Source organism: Mchenga conophoros, linkage group LG22 (assembly GCF_057382185.1).
Source record: "Mchenga conophoros isolate Kocher_MC1m ecotype Shallow Benthic linkage group LG22, M_conophoros_male_GT1.1, whole genome shotgun sequence".
In the NCBI taxonomy this organism is placed as follows: Eukaryota; Metazoa; Chordata; class Actinopteri; order Cichliformes; family Cichlidae; genus Mchenga; species Mchenga conophoros.
Window position 1 is genome coordinate 17,455,346 of NC_140546.1, and position 19,392 is coordinate 17,474,737.

Sequence of the window (19,392 nt, forward strand, 5' to 3'; positions counted from 1 at the left end):
CATGCCCATTACTAGACTTCACTTCACTTCTTCTCTTCTCTTCTCTTCTCTTCTCTTCTCTTCTCTTCTCTTCTCTTCTCTTCTCTTCTCTTCTCTTCTCTTCTCTTCTCCTTTTCTGTATTTTCTCCATCATTTGGTTTCTCCTTCTCCTTGAATTTCCATGTTCTGCGATATGAGCAAATCAAAACACTTCTTTCTTACTATCGTTTGGTCATGATACAGGAGATTGGATAAAAGTCTTTACATACTGTAGGTGCTTAGCTATCTTTTAGTCTTTTCATGACAGCTGGACACACACCTAAAACAGTAGCCTTTTACATTATAAAGTGTGTGCTAGGTTTCTGTGGCCCGATTCACATTTGCATGCACAGTCTAATGCATAACACATGGATACAAGATGACTACTGCAGCGCTGCGATGATGAATATTTAGTTAGCACCCCTATGATAAACACAAAGGTAGTGCATGCAAGGGCATTCAATTCAAAGACAGGAAGGAATTGTTTTAGGTAGATTTTCCATTAATACTGTAGGCATTAAATTCAGAAATGCCCTGCAGGCTTAAGAAAAAATAAGACATACACTGAAGCTAGTAGGCAAAGAGAAAAAGAAAACACTCCACTGGTTTTCTGTCATTAAAGAAATGGTATGCTTCTGCATCTTCCTGACGGGATGAACAGCATAGCACTTTTAAGGGCTCAGGTTAAAAATGTTAAACATTTATCATAGGAGAAAAGTGATTCTAATGCTTTCTATAGTTCAGTAGTTGCATAGCAACAGTGAGGGGCAGGCACAGCCTTTCCCACTAGTTCCTGTTCAGAGTTGGTATCTGGAAAGGATGCACCTGGCAGTCCAAGCTGAAAAAAGTATAAGTAAGGGGCAAAACACTGAGTAGTCTCGGACTTTAACCATCAGTCTTCATCAGCTGCATCCCAGGTCTCATCACAATGGCACGATTTATACTGGAGAAGCACATTCAAGGGGAGCGTGTTGATCGGGGTTTATGGTAATGCTGTCACAGACAATCTTTTATCCCCCAGCCCTGTCAATGCCCGCTTTACATCACCGGCTGTGTCACTCACCAGGTGTTTCACATATTCCTAGTGTAACTATATCTTCAAAGTATCTTAAGATCTTTTATGGTATAAGTAGGGAGGAGCTTCGCTCACCTCATTGTCTCCACGACAACCAAAGGAAGTGCTTTATCAAGCAGAAATCCAATTCTGTCGCCTCATTGGCTAGAGGCCATAGACGGATAGAAGGAAGACATGCAGCAGCCAATTAGAGAGAGATAGAGAGGGTGGTAGAGAGAGAGAGAAAGAGAAAAGCGGGAGAGATAGCTAGTGAAAAGAGATCGACAGAGAGATGGATGTTTGCATGAACACCAACCAATTAGAAGAGAGGGGAAATATGTGGAGTTTTCAGCTTCATCTATCATAAACACAAACTGAGCACACTAAATGTAAAAAGGAACACACACATAAACACTGACCCTCACATTCCCACTAATGAGGTTCCAGTCGAAGCCGACTTCAGTGCAGCATTCATAGATGCATAAACGTAAGTGCATGCATGGATTCAGTGCAATGTGCTTATGGCTTAGCTGTGTTTAATGCTGTGTGAACTGTGCTGATGTGTCATTAGGACATTCTGTAAAGGACATATACAACAAGACAGAACAACTCTAATGGAATACTCCTTATAGAGTCCATTTCAGAATGAGGTATTTTCAGAAGCAAAGCTTTGTTACCTACAGCAAACTAAGCAAAAGGCATCATTTCTAGTGTTTCTGCATATCGATGCCCTTGTTGTCCTCAGCCTTCAAACTTTTTGTATCTGCTTGTTGGCCCGATTCATAGTTATTTCACCTACTTGGGATAGAAGGATTGTTTAAACCCACTCACTATACCAATTATTTGGTAGTATAGTCTCATCATTCACTTTTTTTGACTGTAAGCACTATAAAAATTGGAGGCACACACACACAGAAATATAGCGTGAAAGACAATACAGTAATGACTGCTCCCAGCTTACTTCATGAGCTATCAATCTGTGAATGTTGTGTGTGGAGCACTGCAACCACGATTTCATTTTCACTTCTTTCTGGCATGCACTGAACAAGTGAAACCCACTCACTTTGAATTCTCTATGCACATTTGGATGTGTTTCTTTGCTGTGCCTAGTAAGTTTCAAGATTTTTCCTTTTTATCTCAAACCTGCTGTGGAAAGCTTTTGGTAATCTCTGATCATTTAACTCAAAATATATCTATGAAGCGCTTCCATTATTTTTCCACCATTTGCATTTGATAGACCCGCTGTCAAATTAATCGTCTCCAGTGCCCATCCTCTATACTTTCAACACTGCACTAGAATGGCATCCACACGTTATTGCAGGTGCAAAGGAAAAAGGAAATAAAAAACCTTTTTCCATAAAGTTTGTAAGCTCTTGAACAGTGTTTCACTTATGGAAAGTCATTCAGCTATGTCAGCAACCATTTGCGATGTTAAAAGTGCACAACGTGACTTTTAAGTATTGTGATCATCATGATTATCCTTGTAAAAGCACGATCTGATGTTGTCTTTCTATAAAATCTGTAAAAACAGTCTTATAAATGCGGCTGTTACTTCTCAGATTTGCTGCTGTGCTGAGAACCTGCTTTGAGTTCATGAGAATACAGCGATAAGTGTGTGTGAATATGGCAACTGTGTAATCAGAGCAATAGATACAGTAATCTCCACAAAGCCTGTGCCTGTCTGTTTCCGTGTGTCTGTGTGCATGCTTTCCAGAGAGATTTTAACAGGTTTGTAGGTAATGCTTTAATCCAATCTGCTGCCTCACATACTGATAAGACTGAGTCAGCACCTTGAGCAGTGGGCAGATTGTTGCTTCATCTTTGTATACACTCTTGTTTATTCCATTTCCGGTGAAATCGGGTGATGGTGCTGTTACGCTTTCCCAGTTTTTTTGGTATATTTGGGTATGTCTACATTAGTTGTTGTCAGTCAAAAGATAACTTTACTTGCTTGTGGCAGAAGAGGTAAAGCAAGTATTAAATGGCAAAAAAATGAACCCCATAAACTAAAACAAATCAGGTGACACTAAAGGAATAGCCACTGTTTATGCTCTCTCCCTTTTCATAAATTCATAGGCTAAAGTTGCATAAAAAATGAACTGTATCCATTCAGCATGCACAGTAGTGGTGTCATGTTTCTGGTGCTTAAATTGTGTAGTGAAGGGAAAAAGAGAACTGTATTGACGTCTTAGCTAAACGTAATAAATATACAGAGTTGTTGAGCGTGCCAATATGCATGCAAATATGCTTAGTGCTAATATACCAGCATACAGGAAAATAAGATCTGTGCGATGCATTTGGTTGCCTTTGAAGTGCTCCAGCAGAATATTCATTCTGGAAATCTGGAAATTCCTCATAAGGAGAGAAGAAGAGCAGGGCGGAGGCAGACTGAGGTTTCAGTCTTCCCCTGAGGGTCAAGTCAGAATTTTAGTTTGAAATATTCCACCACTGTACTTTGCTAGCATCAAAGATGTGCTCATTATTACCCCCATTTCCTCTCTTCCTCTGTCCTCTCCTCTTCCATCTGCCTCCATCTTCTTCATTCTCTCTATCAACCCTCCCCCCATTCTCTCTTCTCTTTTGCCAAATGTCCTTCTCTCTGGTCTTAGATGAAACAGAAAGTGTTGGTTTAATAATTCCCGATCAGAGTTTTGAGCTGTGTGCTGGTACTCACTGCTTCAAGTGTACAGCAGAGGTGTTACTTGCAGTCTTCCCTCCTCATTGTGCGATACTGAATGAAATCATGCCTCATTGTGTGATGCATGAATGAATTCTAATGATTCATGTACAGTATGCTCAGGTATAACTCAGAGACTGAGATGACTTTAATGTCATCACAGGTAAAAGTCTTAACATGACAAGATACAATATGTAACCTTTTGCAACATGATTGAGCTCACGCTAGTTTTAGGACTACAAGAGTGTAGATTACATTTTTTAATGCAATTATAACCAGATCAAGATCAAATCCACCATTTTCAAAATGATTGTGGAATTTTTTGAGCCAAAGGTTTTTCTGGTATAAAACTGAAATTTTAGGAAACACAGCTCAGTGCGATGACCTCCAAACTGGAATCAATAACCACGTTCCTTACTGGGTGCTGAGATTTCTGAACTTTGCTTCTTTTTCTTCTTCTTATTGTTGATTGAGTAGCCCTGATTTTAAAAAATAAAGTTATATATTACTGCTTGACTTGTGTTGGAATAATAACTCACATGAATGTGAATATGCTTGTTTTTTTCATGCATGTCAACTTTAGGTCATCCAGATCAACTTTGAAGAGTTTGACTTAGAGATTGCCTATGATACGCTAACTATTGGAGATGGAGGGGAGGTAGGAGATCCTACGACTATTCTACAGGTGTAAGTATTATACTATAAACTCACATACTTTTGCACTTGCTTTCGACATATCCAGAGATCAGTGTATATTACAGTACTTTTTTGTAATTTTAAGTGAACAGTGGTCGTCCAGGCTTTCTGAAGCTATCCCTGAAGAAATTACATGAAAGCTTGGCTAAGACAGTTCAGGCTTTGTTGAGCAATAAAGTTGCTCATGCCAAATATTTGCTTTCTGTTTGTACCTTGTGTACTGCATTCCCATGTATGTTTGCACATGTTTCAATAAATCACTGCACCTAGTTCCCATTTTACTAGCTAAAGATAAAACATCTTTGAAATCTTTCTACAATATATCTATATTATAAGTAAATGTCACTGATATGTAGCGATACAGAGACCAGCTGTGCAGATAAACAGCAGTGCTCTATGAGAATAATCAATGAGAAAGGTACTTTTTGTCTTTTGCTTTGTCATTTTTTATTCTGGGCTTGATGCAAAGCGTCAGCGTCCACCTAACTCAGAAAGGTCTATCTCTTTGGCATAAAATAATTTGATTATATAACAGAAATCAGCATTATCTACCACTGTTCTTGAATTTGTAAAATGTAGTGCCCACAAAGATAACAGTGCCAGACCTTTTACAAAGTGGGTGATTATGGTTCACTTTGTAGATGGTCACTGTTAGCTTTTGATTATAAACAGGACTGGCACTCTGAAAAAAGGTTGCATAGCATCAGAGTACTCAAAGCAATTTGCCATACTCAGGCAGGATTCTGCAAAACCAAAGCAAAGCACTGAGCTCCAGTGCAGTATGTTCCAGCAATTTGTTCAGAGAATCACTTGAGAATTTGATTATAGCTATGATTGCAATGATGAAAATGATACTTTTTTATAGTAGTAATTATGGTGACAGTGATTTAATAGCAGTGCGTTTTGTGCTCCAGCCTATCAGGTAGCTTTGTTCCTGACCTGATAGTCAGCATGACTCACCAGATGTGGCTCCACCTACAGTCAGATGAGAGTGTCGGCTCTATCGGCTTTAAAATCAACTATAAAGGTAAGTAATGAGCATGTGTTTGTTTTTGTAGGAGAGAAAAAGAGAAGGAAATTGTGTGAATTAGATGCCTTTAAATAACTTGTGAAGACATTTTCAAACTTGTCAGACTATGTGTTTGTATACCAAGGATGAGATGGCAAAAAAACCCTCAGTTTTTACCGATTTATTTTATATTGGTAATGTTGAGCACACCTGCTCCACATCAAACAGTAAAACACAGGGTGGCACCCTCTTTAATCACATGTTGTTGGTCACATTAAAAAAATATGAAGATGATATCAAGTTGATAAACTAGTAACCATTATAAATCTGTGGGTTGTACATTTTGCCCTGGCATTGCTCTTTTTATGGCTCAATAGCATTTTGCATTGGATATGTTGCATGTAACACAGTGTGACTTTGCAAGTAATTTTGATATCTCATCACTTGCATCGACTCTATTACTGTTAGATTACCTGTCTATATCTGTCTGATTCTACTTATTTGATATACACATCTAATGTACTTGGATTTTGTTCTTATAGGTTTCCACTTAATTTTAAATGCATTTTATTTTTGCTTTTCTAGGCACTAACTAACGGTTCTTATGTGTCTTATGTGTTCAATCTTGACTTGTATGACTGAACAAAGGAATAACAGTTTATTTTGCAATTGAAATTTAAATTCATTGGCAATAAATCCTAGAATTTCTCACTCATTCAGTACACCCAGGGGTTTTACTGCTCAGCAACTTGTGTTTTGATAAGCTAACAAATACCTAATGAGGGGATCTTAAATCAGTCGACAGATGACTTGTGTATTTGTGGATGGCTTCAAAAGTAGTCTGAGTGCGTCTTAGCTCTCAACATTATCATCCAAGTTTTGAGGGTATTATAGTCTGAGGATGATCCTGATGCTTCAAACATCCCGGGATGATATCAGGTTAGATTTCTGTGGGAGTTTTGTCTTCATTTTTCACTACGCTGTGCAGTGGAAATTTTATTTCTGTCAAAATTCCAAAAAAGTTGAAAAGTTTGGCTTCTTGAGATGTCTCATTGTTAATCCCTTTAAGCGATGACTTATCTTGATCAAACAGAACATCTTTGTAGATGCATTGGTCTGCTTTAAAAATAAATGCTTGTCTAGCAACGCATGACCTTCTTCTTAATATCAGTTAGGAACAAAGTGTTTTTCTGTTCTGTCGAATCAGCTCCTGCCAAACTAAAAATATTAACCTTTCCAAAGTTTCCTGTGTGATGGATGTAGTTTTCATTTGATCACAGTACATGAAACATAGAGAGGGGAGCTTTGCTGCAGAAATGAACTTTGTGTACCTCATTTAGGTGTCATCATCTGCGGATTTATTGTCATAATGAGGTCACAGTGCTGAGTCTGGTAATGCAGCAAGTTCCAAAAGGGGTGTGACAATGACACTTGTTTTGATATATCTCTGCCCTTTATGCTCCTTGAGTTCCATTGTGAAGTTCAAATGATATACTGAAAACACAGTGATTAAAAAGACATAACATCAAAATGATTAAAATAGAAAATAATGAAATACTGCAGATCTGTCTTTCTTAAAGTAACTCTGCAAATAACAAATGTATTGGTAGCAATTTTTTAAGCAAATAATACAATGCGCAGGTAATATTAAAAAGTTTAAAAACTAACTTGAAATCATATCACCTTTATGAAGGACATAAGGTTCCTGTCTCAATGATAATTGTGCATATGCCCATTAATTTCTCCTGAGTGATTTCACCATAGAGATCAATAGAAAAGCTAATGGAGAGAGCCACCATCTAAATGCACCCATGCATATAATATTGCTTCATTGCATTGGCATGAGAGCTGGATTTTCTTTCTTAATCTGTACCCAGTAGTACACAGCAAGATTATTCTGCACAATACGTGGAAGACCAATGCAGTGTTGTTAGAGCGTATTCACTGTCAAAAGCCATGCATTTGTATTTTGATGTTATCAGGTTTTGTTATTTTGTGTCACAATGACCTTATCACAGCTATGTTGGCTTTTATGTTCTTTGAAAAGCAATAAGAGACTGTGTGCGCTGTGGGGACCATACCACCCGGTGTAAGGTTTATGACACTGCTACTCCAATTAAAATTCCTCATAATTATCAAAATCATTTTTATGTTTCTGTATTGGCTAATTCACCAGTGTGCACAAGCTCTTTAATCAAGGTAGTATTTTTAATGCTAAAATATAATTAATGCTGTTATCCATCAAGTTTAAAATTTACTGTTTTATTAAAAAGCTGAAAAAAAAAAGAAAAATGAAGCTCGTTATTATTTTTTTGATTGAGATGCCAAATTACAGTTATTTACTTGCAGTCCTTAACACAAAAATTGGTTTTAGTGGTTGAGTGTTATGCTTGATTAATTTCGGACTTCTCATTGAAGTCCAGTGTGTGAGCTCAAATTTGGGTATAAAACACAAATTCAGTTTGTTATTTGCCTAATAAATGATATAATTTTTAGTTTGAAGGATTTTTCTTTAAATATTTGAGGGTTTTTTTCTTTTTTTCTTTTTTTTTTGGGGGGGGGGGGTCTTTGTTAAACTATGTTAGCTATTTAGTCACTTTGTTTGCTTACCAGGGAGTGATGCCAAGTTTACTTTTTATAGTTCAGCTTAAAAAAATTGCATAAATGTACAATTTAAGGAATCCTCAGCATATTATGTAAGAAAGGACTGCTTGCTGCTCAACATCTACTGTACTGTTATTAGACTTTTAAGTGTGCCCCCTTTAATTACATCTACATCATACTTATGTAAATGTGTTTGACATTCTTAGATTGTCAAAACCTACAAAAAAGTACTTTAAATATTACTTTTTTTTCTTTTTCTTTTTGCTCAAACCCCCAAACCATGAAAAGCGCCAATTCTCAGTACAAGATAAATGTGTTTGTCTCAGAGTGCCGGCTCCATCACCCACAAGATTTAATATAAAGGTGGGTACTTGCCTGAGATGTAAAAAAAAAAAGAAAAAAAAAGGGGCACACTGTGTGTGTGTTTGTAGAGTACATAGACATATCCCGTAGACCTTGGCTATGAAATATAAACATTATCAGTAACTCCAGCCTTTCTGTAAAGCCACACTAACAATGCGTGTATGTGGGTTTCTGTTAGTGTGTGTGTGTGTGTGTGTGTGTCAGACAGGTCCTCCATCAGTAAGCCAACGAAGCTCTACCAGCAAGTCACTCACCCCTCTCGCTCCTCACATTCTCCCTCTCTTCCCCTTTTCCCTCTGTCTCATTTTTCCTTATTAGCCATCTATCTATCCACCATCCTCTCATTCCCTTCTTTTTGAAATCACAACATTTTCTCTGTCAGTTGTTCTCTAATGCACTGTTGTTTAGTTTCCCTGCTTCTCCTCCTTTCTGCTCTTTTTGCTTCTCCCATTTCCTGTATCAGACACCCCTTCTCTGCTCTGTTGTCTGTCAAATGACCAGCCCTGCATCTTTTTTTCTTTTGCACTCATTCCCTCCCTGTCTATCTCTGTGTTTCTGCTTTTCTCTTTCTCGTGGTCTCTGCCTGTGTCCCTCTCTTTTTCTTGTCACCATTCATCTATTATTAAAGCCAAGGTCACCGACCTGGGAACACTTTGACTCCACTCCTACTGCAGAGCATACAAATCACACACACGTACAAACTCACACACACAGCTGAGTTCCCATCACTTCACACCACTATTGGACGTTGTATTTACTTACATAAACCCCTGGAGACTGACACTAACCATTACTCCAGTTTACTATACTCTAACCTTAAACCAAGTGTTCAACCTAAAATTTTATGATTTACCTAACCTCACCCTGCTTTTTGCGAGTCCCTGCAGCATGACAGTGAGAACGCAGTTATGTCCCCCACATTTAGAAGTTAAGCCTGACTTTACACCAGTCTTTCAGTCAATTATAAACTATGGCATGTCACAGCTATTGATTTAAGGCAGCATTGCGACATTATCGACATTGTTCACATTAACGTTTCAATGAGTTCCTGTCTGCTCTGTGGATATATACATTTATCATGAGCTGAATAGCAGCTGATGATCTGAGAGGGCGGGAAACAGTGGTGATATGGAGCAGGTCACACAAATATGAAGGATCAGATTTATGGATACACTTGTATGTTAAAAGTAAGATTTTAAAATTTATCCTGGCTTCTATGGACAACCAGTGAAGCTGCTGAAGAACTGGGGTAATATGAGCTCTTAACAGAGTGCAAGTTATGACCCGAGCTGCAGAATTTTGAAGAAGTTGGAGTTTATGAAGGGACCTTTTAGGGAGACCAAATAGGAGGGAATTACCGGTACAGTAATCAATACGGGACGTAATAAGACTATGGACAAGGATGGCAGCAGCATGGGGAGTAAGTAAGGGACGGAGTCGGTTAATATTACGTAAGTGGAAGTAAGCAGACCGGGTTATGTAATTAATGTGAGACTGGAATGAAAGAGTATTATCAAGTATGACACCCAAACTCTTAACATGTTAATGGAAAAACTGTGGGATTTGGTTAAGATAGATGGTGTACCAACAAGTGAAACTTCAGTTTTACTTACTGTTAAGTTTGAGAAAATTGGAGGAGAACCAGGATCTAATTTCAATAAGACAGTTTGAGAGGGAGGTAGGTGAGAGGGATGAATTGGGTTTAGAAGAAAGGTAGAGCTGGGTGTCATCGGCATAACAGTGAAAATTGGGTTGAGGATATAATGTATTGGCATATTTATGTATTTGTTTCAGTAGGGCAATTGATACACAGTCATGGTAAAAAGAAAGCACACAGTGTTAAGGTCCCACCCCGGCATTTCATCCATGTTGCGATCTGGACGCTAACTGAGCCATTGCAATGTATTGATTCTTTTCATTTTCAGTTATGCTGTAGATTTGGTGCTGTGCTTGGGATCATTGTGTTGTTCATAACCTGGTTTTGGCAGAGCTTTAGCTGTCAGATAGATGGTCTCACGTTTAACTCTTGATAATTTGGTATACCAAGGAATTTGTGCTCAATGATTGCAAGGTCCTCAAGTCCTGTGGCTGCAAAACAAGCTGAAATCATCACCCCTACACCGCGGTGCTTGACAGTTGATGAGGAGTTTGTGCTGATATGCTGTGTGCAACTTTGCAAACCTAAGCGGTGCTGCCGTTTTCTTTCTAGAGAAAGGCTTTCTAACTTCCAAACAAGCCATATTTGTTCAGTCTTTTTCTTTTTTTTTTTTTTCTTTTTTTTTTTCTTTTTTTTTTTTTTTTCTTTTTGGCCTGTCCCGTTTGGCTCTTTTGCCCTCAGAATTGTTGTCTAAAGGCAAAGAAAGATGCCCAACGGATTTACTTTACCAAACTGACCATCCCAGCCTTGCCATAATGGTCCATTTGATTCACCTTTTATTGTTTATTTTATTTTCATTTACTGAATACGGGACAGACTTGACTGGGGGAAAGAAGGGGAGAAAGAAAGAGGGAAAGAGAAACAGCTGAGAAGAGGGACGGGGGAGAAGGGCAAAAGACAAAAACCAACAGAACGGGCAGAGAAAAAAAAATGCATATATCAATCACCTGGATCACCTGCTGAGAAAGAAAAAAGAAAGCAAGCAGAAGAGAACAAGAGTAATAGAATAAACAACATCACAATGATATATGGGAATATGACAGTAAATACTAAATGTTAAACATTATTGTGCAGCACATAAGATCAACAGAACACAGTGTGCTTTGAGGTAGGAGCCAAAAAGGGTGTAGTTTGTGGGTGTGATCACCCGTGTGTACACCTGTGAGCATGGACGCGCTTGTTTTTTGTTTTTTAAAAGGTTCCTTCATGTAATAATCTGCTAGAGGGTGTGGGGGGGGCCACAGCCCCGTCCTCCAGGGCATGAAGCAGGTGTGGAGGAGATCAAAACTCCAGACATCCAGAGGCCCCAGAACACAAGAGACCAAGGAAGACCAACAGAGGGGCAGCTGCGCCACTGTCCCGGAAAGAGCTGAGGAGAGTCCCAGATGAGGGCTCACTCAGCAGCCGCGGAGCAGAAGCCAGGGGGAGTTGCAGTGACGCGCCCGTGAGCTCCGCCGGCAGCCAGCTGCACCTGAGTGACCGAGCCCCAGGCCGAGAGGCCGGGGGCACCCCACCTCCGAAGTGGCCCGAGCGAGCCCCAGGCTCCAGGCCCCGATAAGCGGCCGCCAAGGAGTGAGCCGGTGCGTACCTGGACGCCCACCCCCGGACACAAAGAACCACCAACACACCGATGTCTGAGGGAGTCCGCCACTGGCAGGGGAAGTGGTGGTAGGGGGAGATAGGCCTCCAAACCTTGGAGGGCCTGAGATGTCCCCAGAGAGGTGGCGCCTGACACCCAACCTGACATATAGACACAGACACACACAGATACAAACATCCATTCCCACCCTCATGCTCTCATATGCACTTACTCCACACTCAACCAACGTGGAGACAGACATAAAAAGACGTTGTACACACGATCACACTCCCCAAGCGTACTCTACAAACCGGGTCTAGGTGCCCCCGCCCCTGGAGGGGGGAACTGCACCCAGACCCAGGTGGTGTTTCCCTTTTCCCTGCGGTGGGGGGAGGCAGACCGCCCCGACTCCGCAGCAGCAGGGAGGCCCCACACTCCAGACCGCAGTCGGACGGCCAACTCCTCCTCCTAGCCCCCCTGCTCCAGCAGGTCGCAGAGAACGGGGGTGAGAGAAGACTCCGAACCTCCCTCCACCCGCTCATTGTAATGTTGATGCATGTGTGTTTTAAGGTGCATTTAAAACCCAGGAGGGCTTGGAGCTACCTGCCAGAGAGCAGCAGGTAAGCGCATGGTCCCTCCTGCTAGCCCTCAATGTCTATGTGTATTTAAAATTGAGAGGTGGGCAACGATGCCAGGGGTGGGGCGTACACCCTGATGGTACTTTGGACTCCGTGTATCGTGCCCACCCCCAAGATCCTATATGTATGTGTAATGAGAGTGTGAGTAATGTGAATGTCTAAGTTGTGGGATAAAATTGAGGCAGAGGCAGCCAGAAGGGGACGGGGGGGGGGGGGTAGCCTCCTCTGCACCCTGGTGACATACCCCTACTCCAAGGCCCTGCATGTGTGGGTGGTTGTGGTGGAGCGGGAAGAGGGAGGCAGCTGGAGATGGGGAGGGAAGGAAGGGAGGGGCAAGTGACCCCTCCCTGGGGCCAGCTCCCCCGCTGACCCCAGTAGGCACCCCCACACTCCGCGACCCGCCAGGGAAAGGGGGCCCAGGCCCATCCAGACCGGGGCCCAGTGCAGCAGCGCCGCCCGGCCCCACAGAGCCCGGGACAGTCCACCCAACCCCACCACAGAGAAAACTGCACCCACCCCACCATCCACTCATCTTCCAGACTACATAAGACAATAAACACCCAGGCTGAGATCTTCCTCCACCTCTCCTGTATCTCCCCCTCCTGCAGAGGGAGCTCCTGAGGAGAGGAAAGCTCCTGCAAGATGTAACAATCTCCCCCACCAGTTGAAGAGCCCCCCAGGTGGCTCGATGCACCGGCGGCACCCTGCTCCAGGGCCGGGCCCCCATGCACCCACCCGCCCACAACCCCGGCAACACACCAACCAGGACCCAAGCCCCCGAGGCCCGGTCCGGGTCCCAGCCCAGAGACGGAGCGCCCCCAGAACCTCACGCCCATCCCGGACCCACCCAGGGGCAGCCAGGCTACCAGGTCAGTAACCCACGTCCGTCAGCACAGACCCTCCCCTAGCCCCGCTGCACGCAGCTGCGAGGAAACAGTCACCTGAGAGCCAACAGAGCCCCTAACCGGACATGACCGCTACCCCGGGTTGAGCCCCCCAAGGAAGATGCCTCCGGGGAACCCCCCGACGCCCTAAGCCTGTCCCTACCCCCACACCAATCACAACAGTGAAGGCGGGACCAAACTATGACCCCCCACCCCCACTAGGTGATGGAGCTGATCAAAGGAGCCCAGAGCAATTGATCTGATGTGGTGGCAGAGGCTGTATCAAGACTAATGTAGTCTAATAGATAATTTCTATATTGGTTAGAATTAAGATTATTTTTATTTTTCCAGTTCATGAGGACTGTTTTCTTGGCTATGCATAGGGCAGTGAAAACCATATGGGCGATATTCTTTTCTGAAGTGACATTATCTAAGCTGCCCAACAAACACACTAAGGGGGAAGTTGGAATGTTACATTTCAGACACTTCGATAAGTCTTCACATATCTCGCGCCAAAACTTCTGAACTGGTGGACAGAACCAAAGAGCGTGGATATAATTGTCCGGTGAATTGGTTTGGCAGTGTGAGCAGTTGTTGGTAGACGTAAAGCCCATCTTGAACATCCGATGACCTGTATAGTGCACTCTATGTAATATTTTGTATTGAATTAATTGAAGACTGGGATTTCTAATTAGATGAAAGGTTTTTAAGCAAATCTGAGACCAGAAGTTTAGGTCTAAGTTAACTGATAAATCCGCTTCCCATTTTGCAATAGGAAGTGATATTGATTCATCTGTTTTAGAAAGCATTCTGTATATTTTGGATAGTAATTTGGGGGGTTTAAGAGTAAGAAATTGAACCACACTTGGTGGTGTTTGTAGTTCAACTTGACCCGGTTTAAATTTCTTTTTTACTATGGATTTAATTTGTTGATATTCTAAAAATCTTTTCTTGTTGATCCCATATTGTGTAACTAGTCCGTCAAATGAAATAAATTCTGTTCCTTCTAGTATATGTTCTAAATATTTGATTCCTTTATCACTCCAATCTGAAAAGTTTATCATATTATTGTTTTGTAATATGTCAGGGTTGTTCCAGATAGGTGTACGTTTGCATGGGATTAATGAAGACGCCGTCAATTTTAGAAACTCCCACCATGCTGTCAGAGAAGAGCTGATGTTGATGCTTTTAAAGCATTCATGTCGTTGGATGTTTGAGCTGATAAATGGTAGGTCTGAGATCTCTAGATTATTGCAGAGTGCTTGTTCTACATCTAGCCAAGGTTCATCTAAGAGGGTGTGTTCAGTCTTTTTCTAATTGTTCTCTCACGAACTTTAAGATTTACCATCCTAGGCCTGTAAAGTCTATGCTTTACATTTTTGGCAATTTCTCTGAGCGCTGCACAATCTGACCTTGGGGTGAATTTGCTGGGACAGTCACTCCCAAGAAGATTGGCAGTTATCTGCAATGTTTTCTACTTCTCAGTAATCTTTCTCATTGTGGAATGATAGACTTCAAATCATTTGGAAATGCCCTCATAACCCTTCCTAGTTTGATTGGCAGAAAAAGTTGCTTCTGAAAGATCAATGTGCCTCAAACATTCCTCATTTTGGACTATTTCATGCTCCCAATTTTGTGGGAACAGTTGGCCCTTTTTCTCTTGCAACATGATTGTATCAGTGCAAAAAGCAAGGTCCATAAAGACATGGATGAGTGAGTTTGGTGTGGAAGAACTTGACTGGCTTGTACAGAGTCCTGACCTCAACATGACAGAACATCTTTTGATGAATTAGAGCACAGATTGCAAGCCAGGCCTTTTGCCAACATCAGTGTCTAGCCTCAGTAATACACCTTTGGAAAAATGGTCAAAAGTTCCCATAAATACAGTCCTACACCTTGTGAAAATCCATGAGTTGAAGATGTTATACCTGCAAAGGGTGGGACAATCACATTAAACCTTAAACTCTATGGATTAAAAATTGAATGTCACTGAAGTTCATTACTTTCGGCAGTGTTGATGAGTTTCTTCTTTTTGGTGGATAAGACTGATGAATAAATCATATTGTTTCAACTGTCTGACTAATATTGAAAATATGAATATGTGTTTTTTTCCAAATAGAATTACCACAACACAGAAGAAAAAAACTGTACTGAATTATCTTCTTGGCTTCATGAGATGGAAAATAAATATTATAGTGCAAATTTGCAAAAAAAAACAGCATGTGCATCAAAATAAACTATTTCCAGCTGTGCAATATGAGTCCTAACCATACCAGAAATGACACAGAAAGTCATAAAGTCAAACATAACTTTTAAAAACACCAGTACAGGCTCATAAGGCCCTGATGGTAAAAAACTACATTTCTGCAAAATGACGTCACTTCCGGCTTCGGCGGGTCATGGTGGACATGCGATAGTTCGGGCTGATGGACATAGGAAGTGTTACGAACAGCTGATCGGATCGGCAAAGCGTGTTTCTGGAATATTATGTTTTTGTTGCTGCAAGTGCTTTTTATGCAATTTTTGCAAAGCCATATGTGGAAGGAAACTGTGACCTAGGACAAGCTGATGGCATAAGATGTAAGTGCAACTCCTCTGGTTTCATATGCAAAGAAAATTATTGCGCTAGCTTACGTGGTTGCAGTGCTACTGGATTTAAAAATAGTTACGCAAAACGGAGCGTGCCCGCTCCGACCGGCTTTGGCTGCAAAGCCTTTTAAGATTCTTTGTATGACAGCAGAGGGGCTTCACCATTCAAGCGTCACCACCACTTCATCTTAGTTTTGAGCTTTTAAGTACTGAATGAGATTTGAGAGTACCAGCATTGCTTTCTATAATTTAAACCCACCAGATGCCAATTGGATTGATGCAGCAGTCAACACTCCACACAGAGGATACCCTCTGGTCCGCTTTGGAGTACTCGCTGATTCTTACCATTTGAAAAAAGGTATTGGCTCTTGCTTGCCTTCAACTCACTAAATGAGTGTTTTGATAAGGAATGTGACTATTAAATTGATTACCAGGTGTGTTATGCCTTTGTAATCACCAGTATTCACTTCTAACAATGAATTCTGAGCCAGGAAAACTCTGATTTGGACTGTGTATTAATTTTGAGCAAGTAATCTGTATTACCAGTTTTGTGTCCATAAACACAGTACAGAAATCTGTGTGTATGGATTTTTTTAAATGTACGGTGACCTTAAAAGAACAAAAAGTGCAAATATTTGAATCATTTTTCATACAAACACATCTGAATGGTGATTTTGAGAATTAGTTTCCAGCGATGAGTCATCCCCCCCCAGCTCCAGCTTTTTTAAATGCATCATTCTCGCATTATCCCATCATCCTGTGTTATATAATACCGATCTAGCAGACTTGAGAAGTGCAGCATAAACATCAAGTGCCTGCTTCGTGGCCAGCTGAAAAAAAGGGTGAAATGGTGTTAGTCATGACAAATGTTTTGTTTTTTTTCTCTACTGTAGTTAGGTGTTGCCAGGTTTATCGCAGTGCGCTATTAGCTTATCTGCTAATACTGCACAGGAAAGACTAAAAACATCAACGCTGATATTCCCATACTTGACTTTGAGTGTACAGGCTGCTGTTTTTCTGCTCTATTCTGCCTTAAACACAATCTCATCACTGAGCCATAATGTCAGCCGTTACTTTTGAGGTTTTTATTTTAGCTTTTTCATCTGCTCTTTATGGTTTTTAATATGTGATGTGCTTTATTGGAGGGAAGGATGTCAAGGTGGATTTTTATGGCACAATGACCCTTTCCTGTGTTAACCCTGCCATGCTTTGCCAAGTCCTCTTCATCTTTTTCTCTTCAGCTTGAAGCAGTCTGGGTTTTTTTTTTTTTCTGTGCAACCTGGATAGATGCATGAGAACTGTTTATGGACTAATCAGATTGCACAGTTATTCTAAATGGAGAGTGAGAAAGAGGGAGGGACTTTGCAACGATGCCTGACAGATAAACCGAATTATCTTATGGATATTGTTTACTGGTGGACACAGTATTTCCAAGAATAACAAAAGCTACACTGGATCTTGCAGAGCCTGTTGTATTTCAATTCCACTGTACATAGTTCAGGTATTGAGAAGGACCCTCTTGATCATACCGGATGAAACAGCATTCATTGAGAGCGGCAGAGGGACCATAAAATACAAATTCATGAAATATTTATTTGCAACATAACCAGAAACGTGGTTCAATTTTACAGTCAGTAAGCTGAGTATTGGAGTATTGAGTCAAAGCTAGATGCATTTTTTACTTTTTTCTTTTTTTGTAAGCGTATGCATTCCCGAGGTAACTCGTGAAGGGCAGGGCTTACCTAATCACGACTCTGTAAAGCGTATTTCATTTTCTATTCATGAATTATTGACTCATGTAATCTTCAGTCCAGGCAGTGGCATTGAAATGCTACATATGCTGATCATTCCATCCAAATTTACAAGGCATTTAATTGTTTCTCACATTAAGACTTAATAAATTATATATATTTCAAATTAGGCATGGCATTGGGTAACTGAGCAGGCACAATGAGCGAAGAGTTGTTTTGCTCGATGGTGGTTTCAGATGTCAGTTTCCCTGTCCACAGGATTCTCTAAATGCTAAGTTAGAATAAACAGACACAGACTGATTTCGCAATGTTTACTTACAAGATGTAATTTTGGCCCTCGCTGGTCATGAAGTAACTGATTGAGGAGGAGCTCCAGATGGTTTTTAGAGCTCATTAAGCTCTTTGCTTTTACTTTAAACAGAAGCGAGATTTAGAAAACGGTGCTTTATAGACTCGGCAGCCTTGGTTTGCACTTCTGGTTTGATTTGATACTGTGTACTTGACGGCTGTTGCGCGTTCACTTTTATTTTATTATTATTTATTCATTTATTATTATTATTTATTATTTTGCTGTTCAGATTTGTTCTTTTAGACTTTGTGGGATGATGTTTCCAGATGGAGAGAAGTAACCAAACATCTCTAAAGCATTATTGACAAAAATGCCTCTGCAATATGTGCAACATGTCTCGTTCAGTGGTCTGTATTTTTTTTTTCTACATAGATGATTGCAGGAGTCTTTCTGAAGCTCACTGATGATCATTACAAGGTCATGAGGCAGGATGTGGGTGGGTTGCCGAGGCGTTTTTACAGCGGGCTGAAGTGATACATTTCTGCACCATAATGTGTTAAGATCAAAGAATGCACCCCAGTTGTTATTTGTCATCCTGAAGTCCAATTTAGTGAGATTTACTGGTATTTGAAAGTTACACAATTGAATAGGAAACATTTTGTGCACGTTGTGTAAGAAGCGCTGACATAGATTGTGTGTTTTAATGAGAACAGAAAATTGATGTCTTTCTTATACACATCTCCCATCAAATCAATCCTCAAAAGCTCCTCGGTGGCCTGGTTTGGAACCTGAGAGAGGCGGAAAAGAATGTCAGTATTGTGAGTGTAATAAATGAGATCATTTTTATTCAACAGCGCATCCTCGCTGATGTCTACAGTGTGAACAAGTCAATTTGAGCCACTCCCTTTAGGTCACAGAATCAGACAAGTACACGCTAATTAGACGGGCTGAATTTCTCATTTCTTCTTCACATTGCAAACCTGTTTGAGAGTACTAATAGACTTTCCATTCAATACCTCTCTTTTCCGTTGCTATAAAAGCTGCCTTGGATTATTATTTGTTGTGGTTTAATGGGTTTAATGCTCTTATTTTGTGACCTCTGTTATAGCAGAACAGCGGCAGCCTCCAGTTGAAAGAAACAGTTTGCAGAGATTAGATTATGCATATGATACATTACGCATTCATTCACCATTAGCAACAAAGCCTTAAAGCACATTTTACAGTTGTCACAAAAGAGAAACAGCCAATAAAGTTTTTCCCTCAGTCTCATTATCCCTTCCAAAATCTATTAGCTTATTCTTTCAGATATGGAATAGGTAGTGTATTTTGCACACTACCCTTTTATGTGTGCCTGTGTGTCTGTACGTGCCTGTATTTACCAAAGAAGATGGAAACCACCTGCTTAATACTGTGTAGGTCATACTTGTCACACCAAAATGACTCTGACCCACAAGGTCATGGATACAGGACCTCTAGGGATGGGACTCGTGTTCTTACAGAACCTGAGTAACACCTATGGATCTTTTTTATGGTGTTTTGCTGGCTGCAGGCATGTGTTTAGATGGGAGTTACTTGTACAGTTAA

The 19,392-nt window shown here is 40.9% G+C and overlaps 1 protein-coding gene across 2 annotated transcripts in view; it reads left to right on the plus strand.

Moving 5' to 3' along the window:
- Positions 1 to 19,392, plus strand: part of csmd3b (CUB and Sushi multiple domains 3b) — a 421,680-nt gene that overhangs the window by 302,635 nt on the left and 99,653 nt on the right. For both annotated transcript variants that reach the window (XM_085261673.1, XM_085261674.1), the window contains exons 11-12: positions 4,333 to 4,436; positions 5,360 to 5,472. In XM_085261673.1, the coding sequence (XP_085117799.1) occupies positions 4,333 to 4,436; positions 5,360 to 5,472 (217 nt within the window). The remainder of the gene's footprint in view (positions 1 to 4,332; positions 4,437 to 5,359; positions 5,473 to 19,392) is intronic.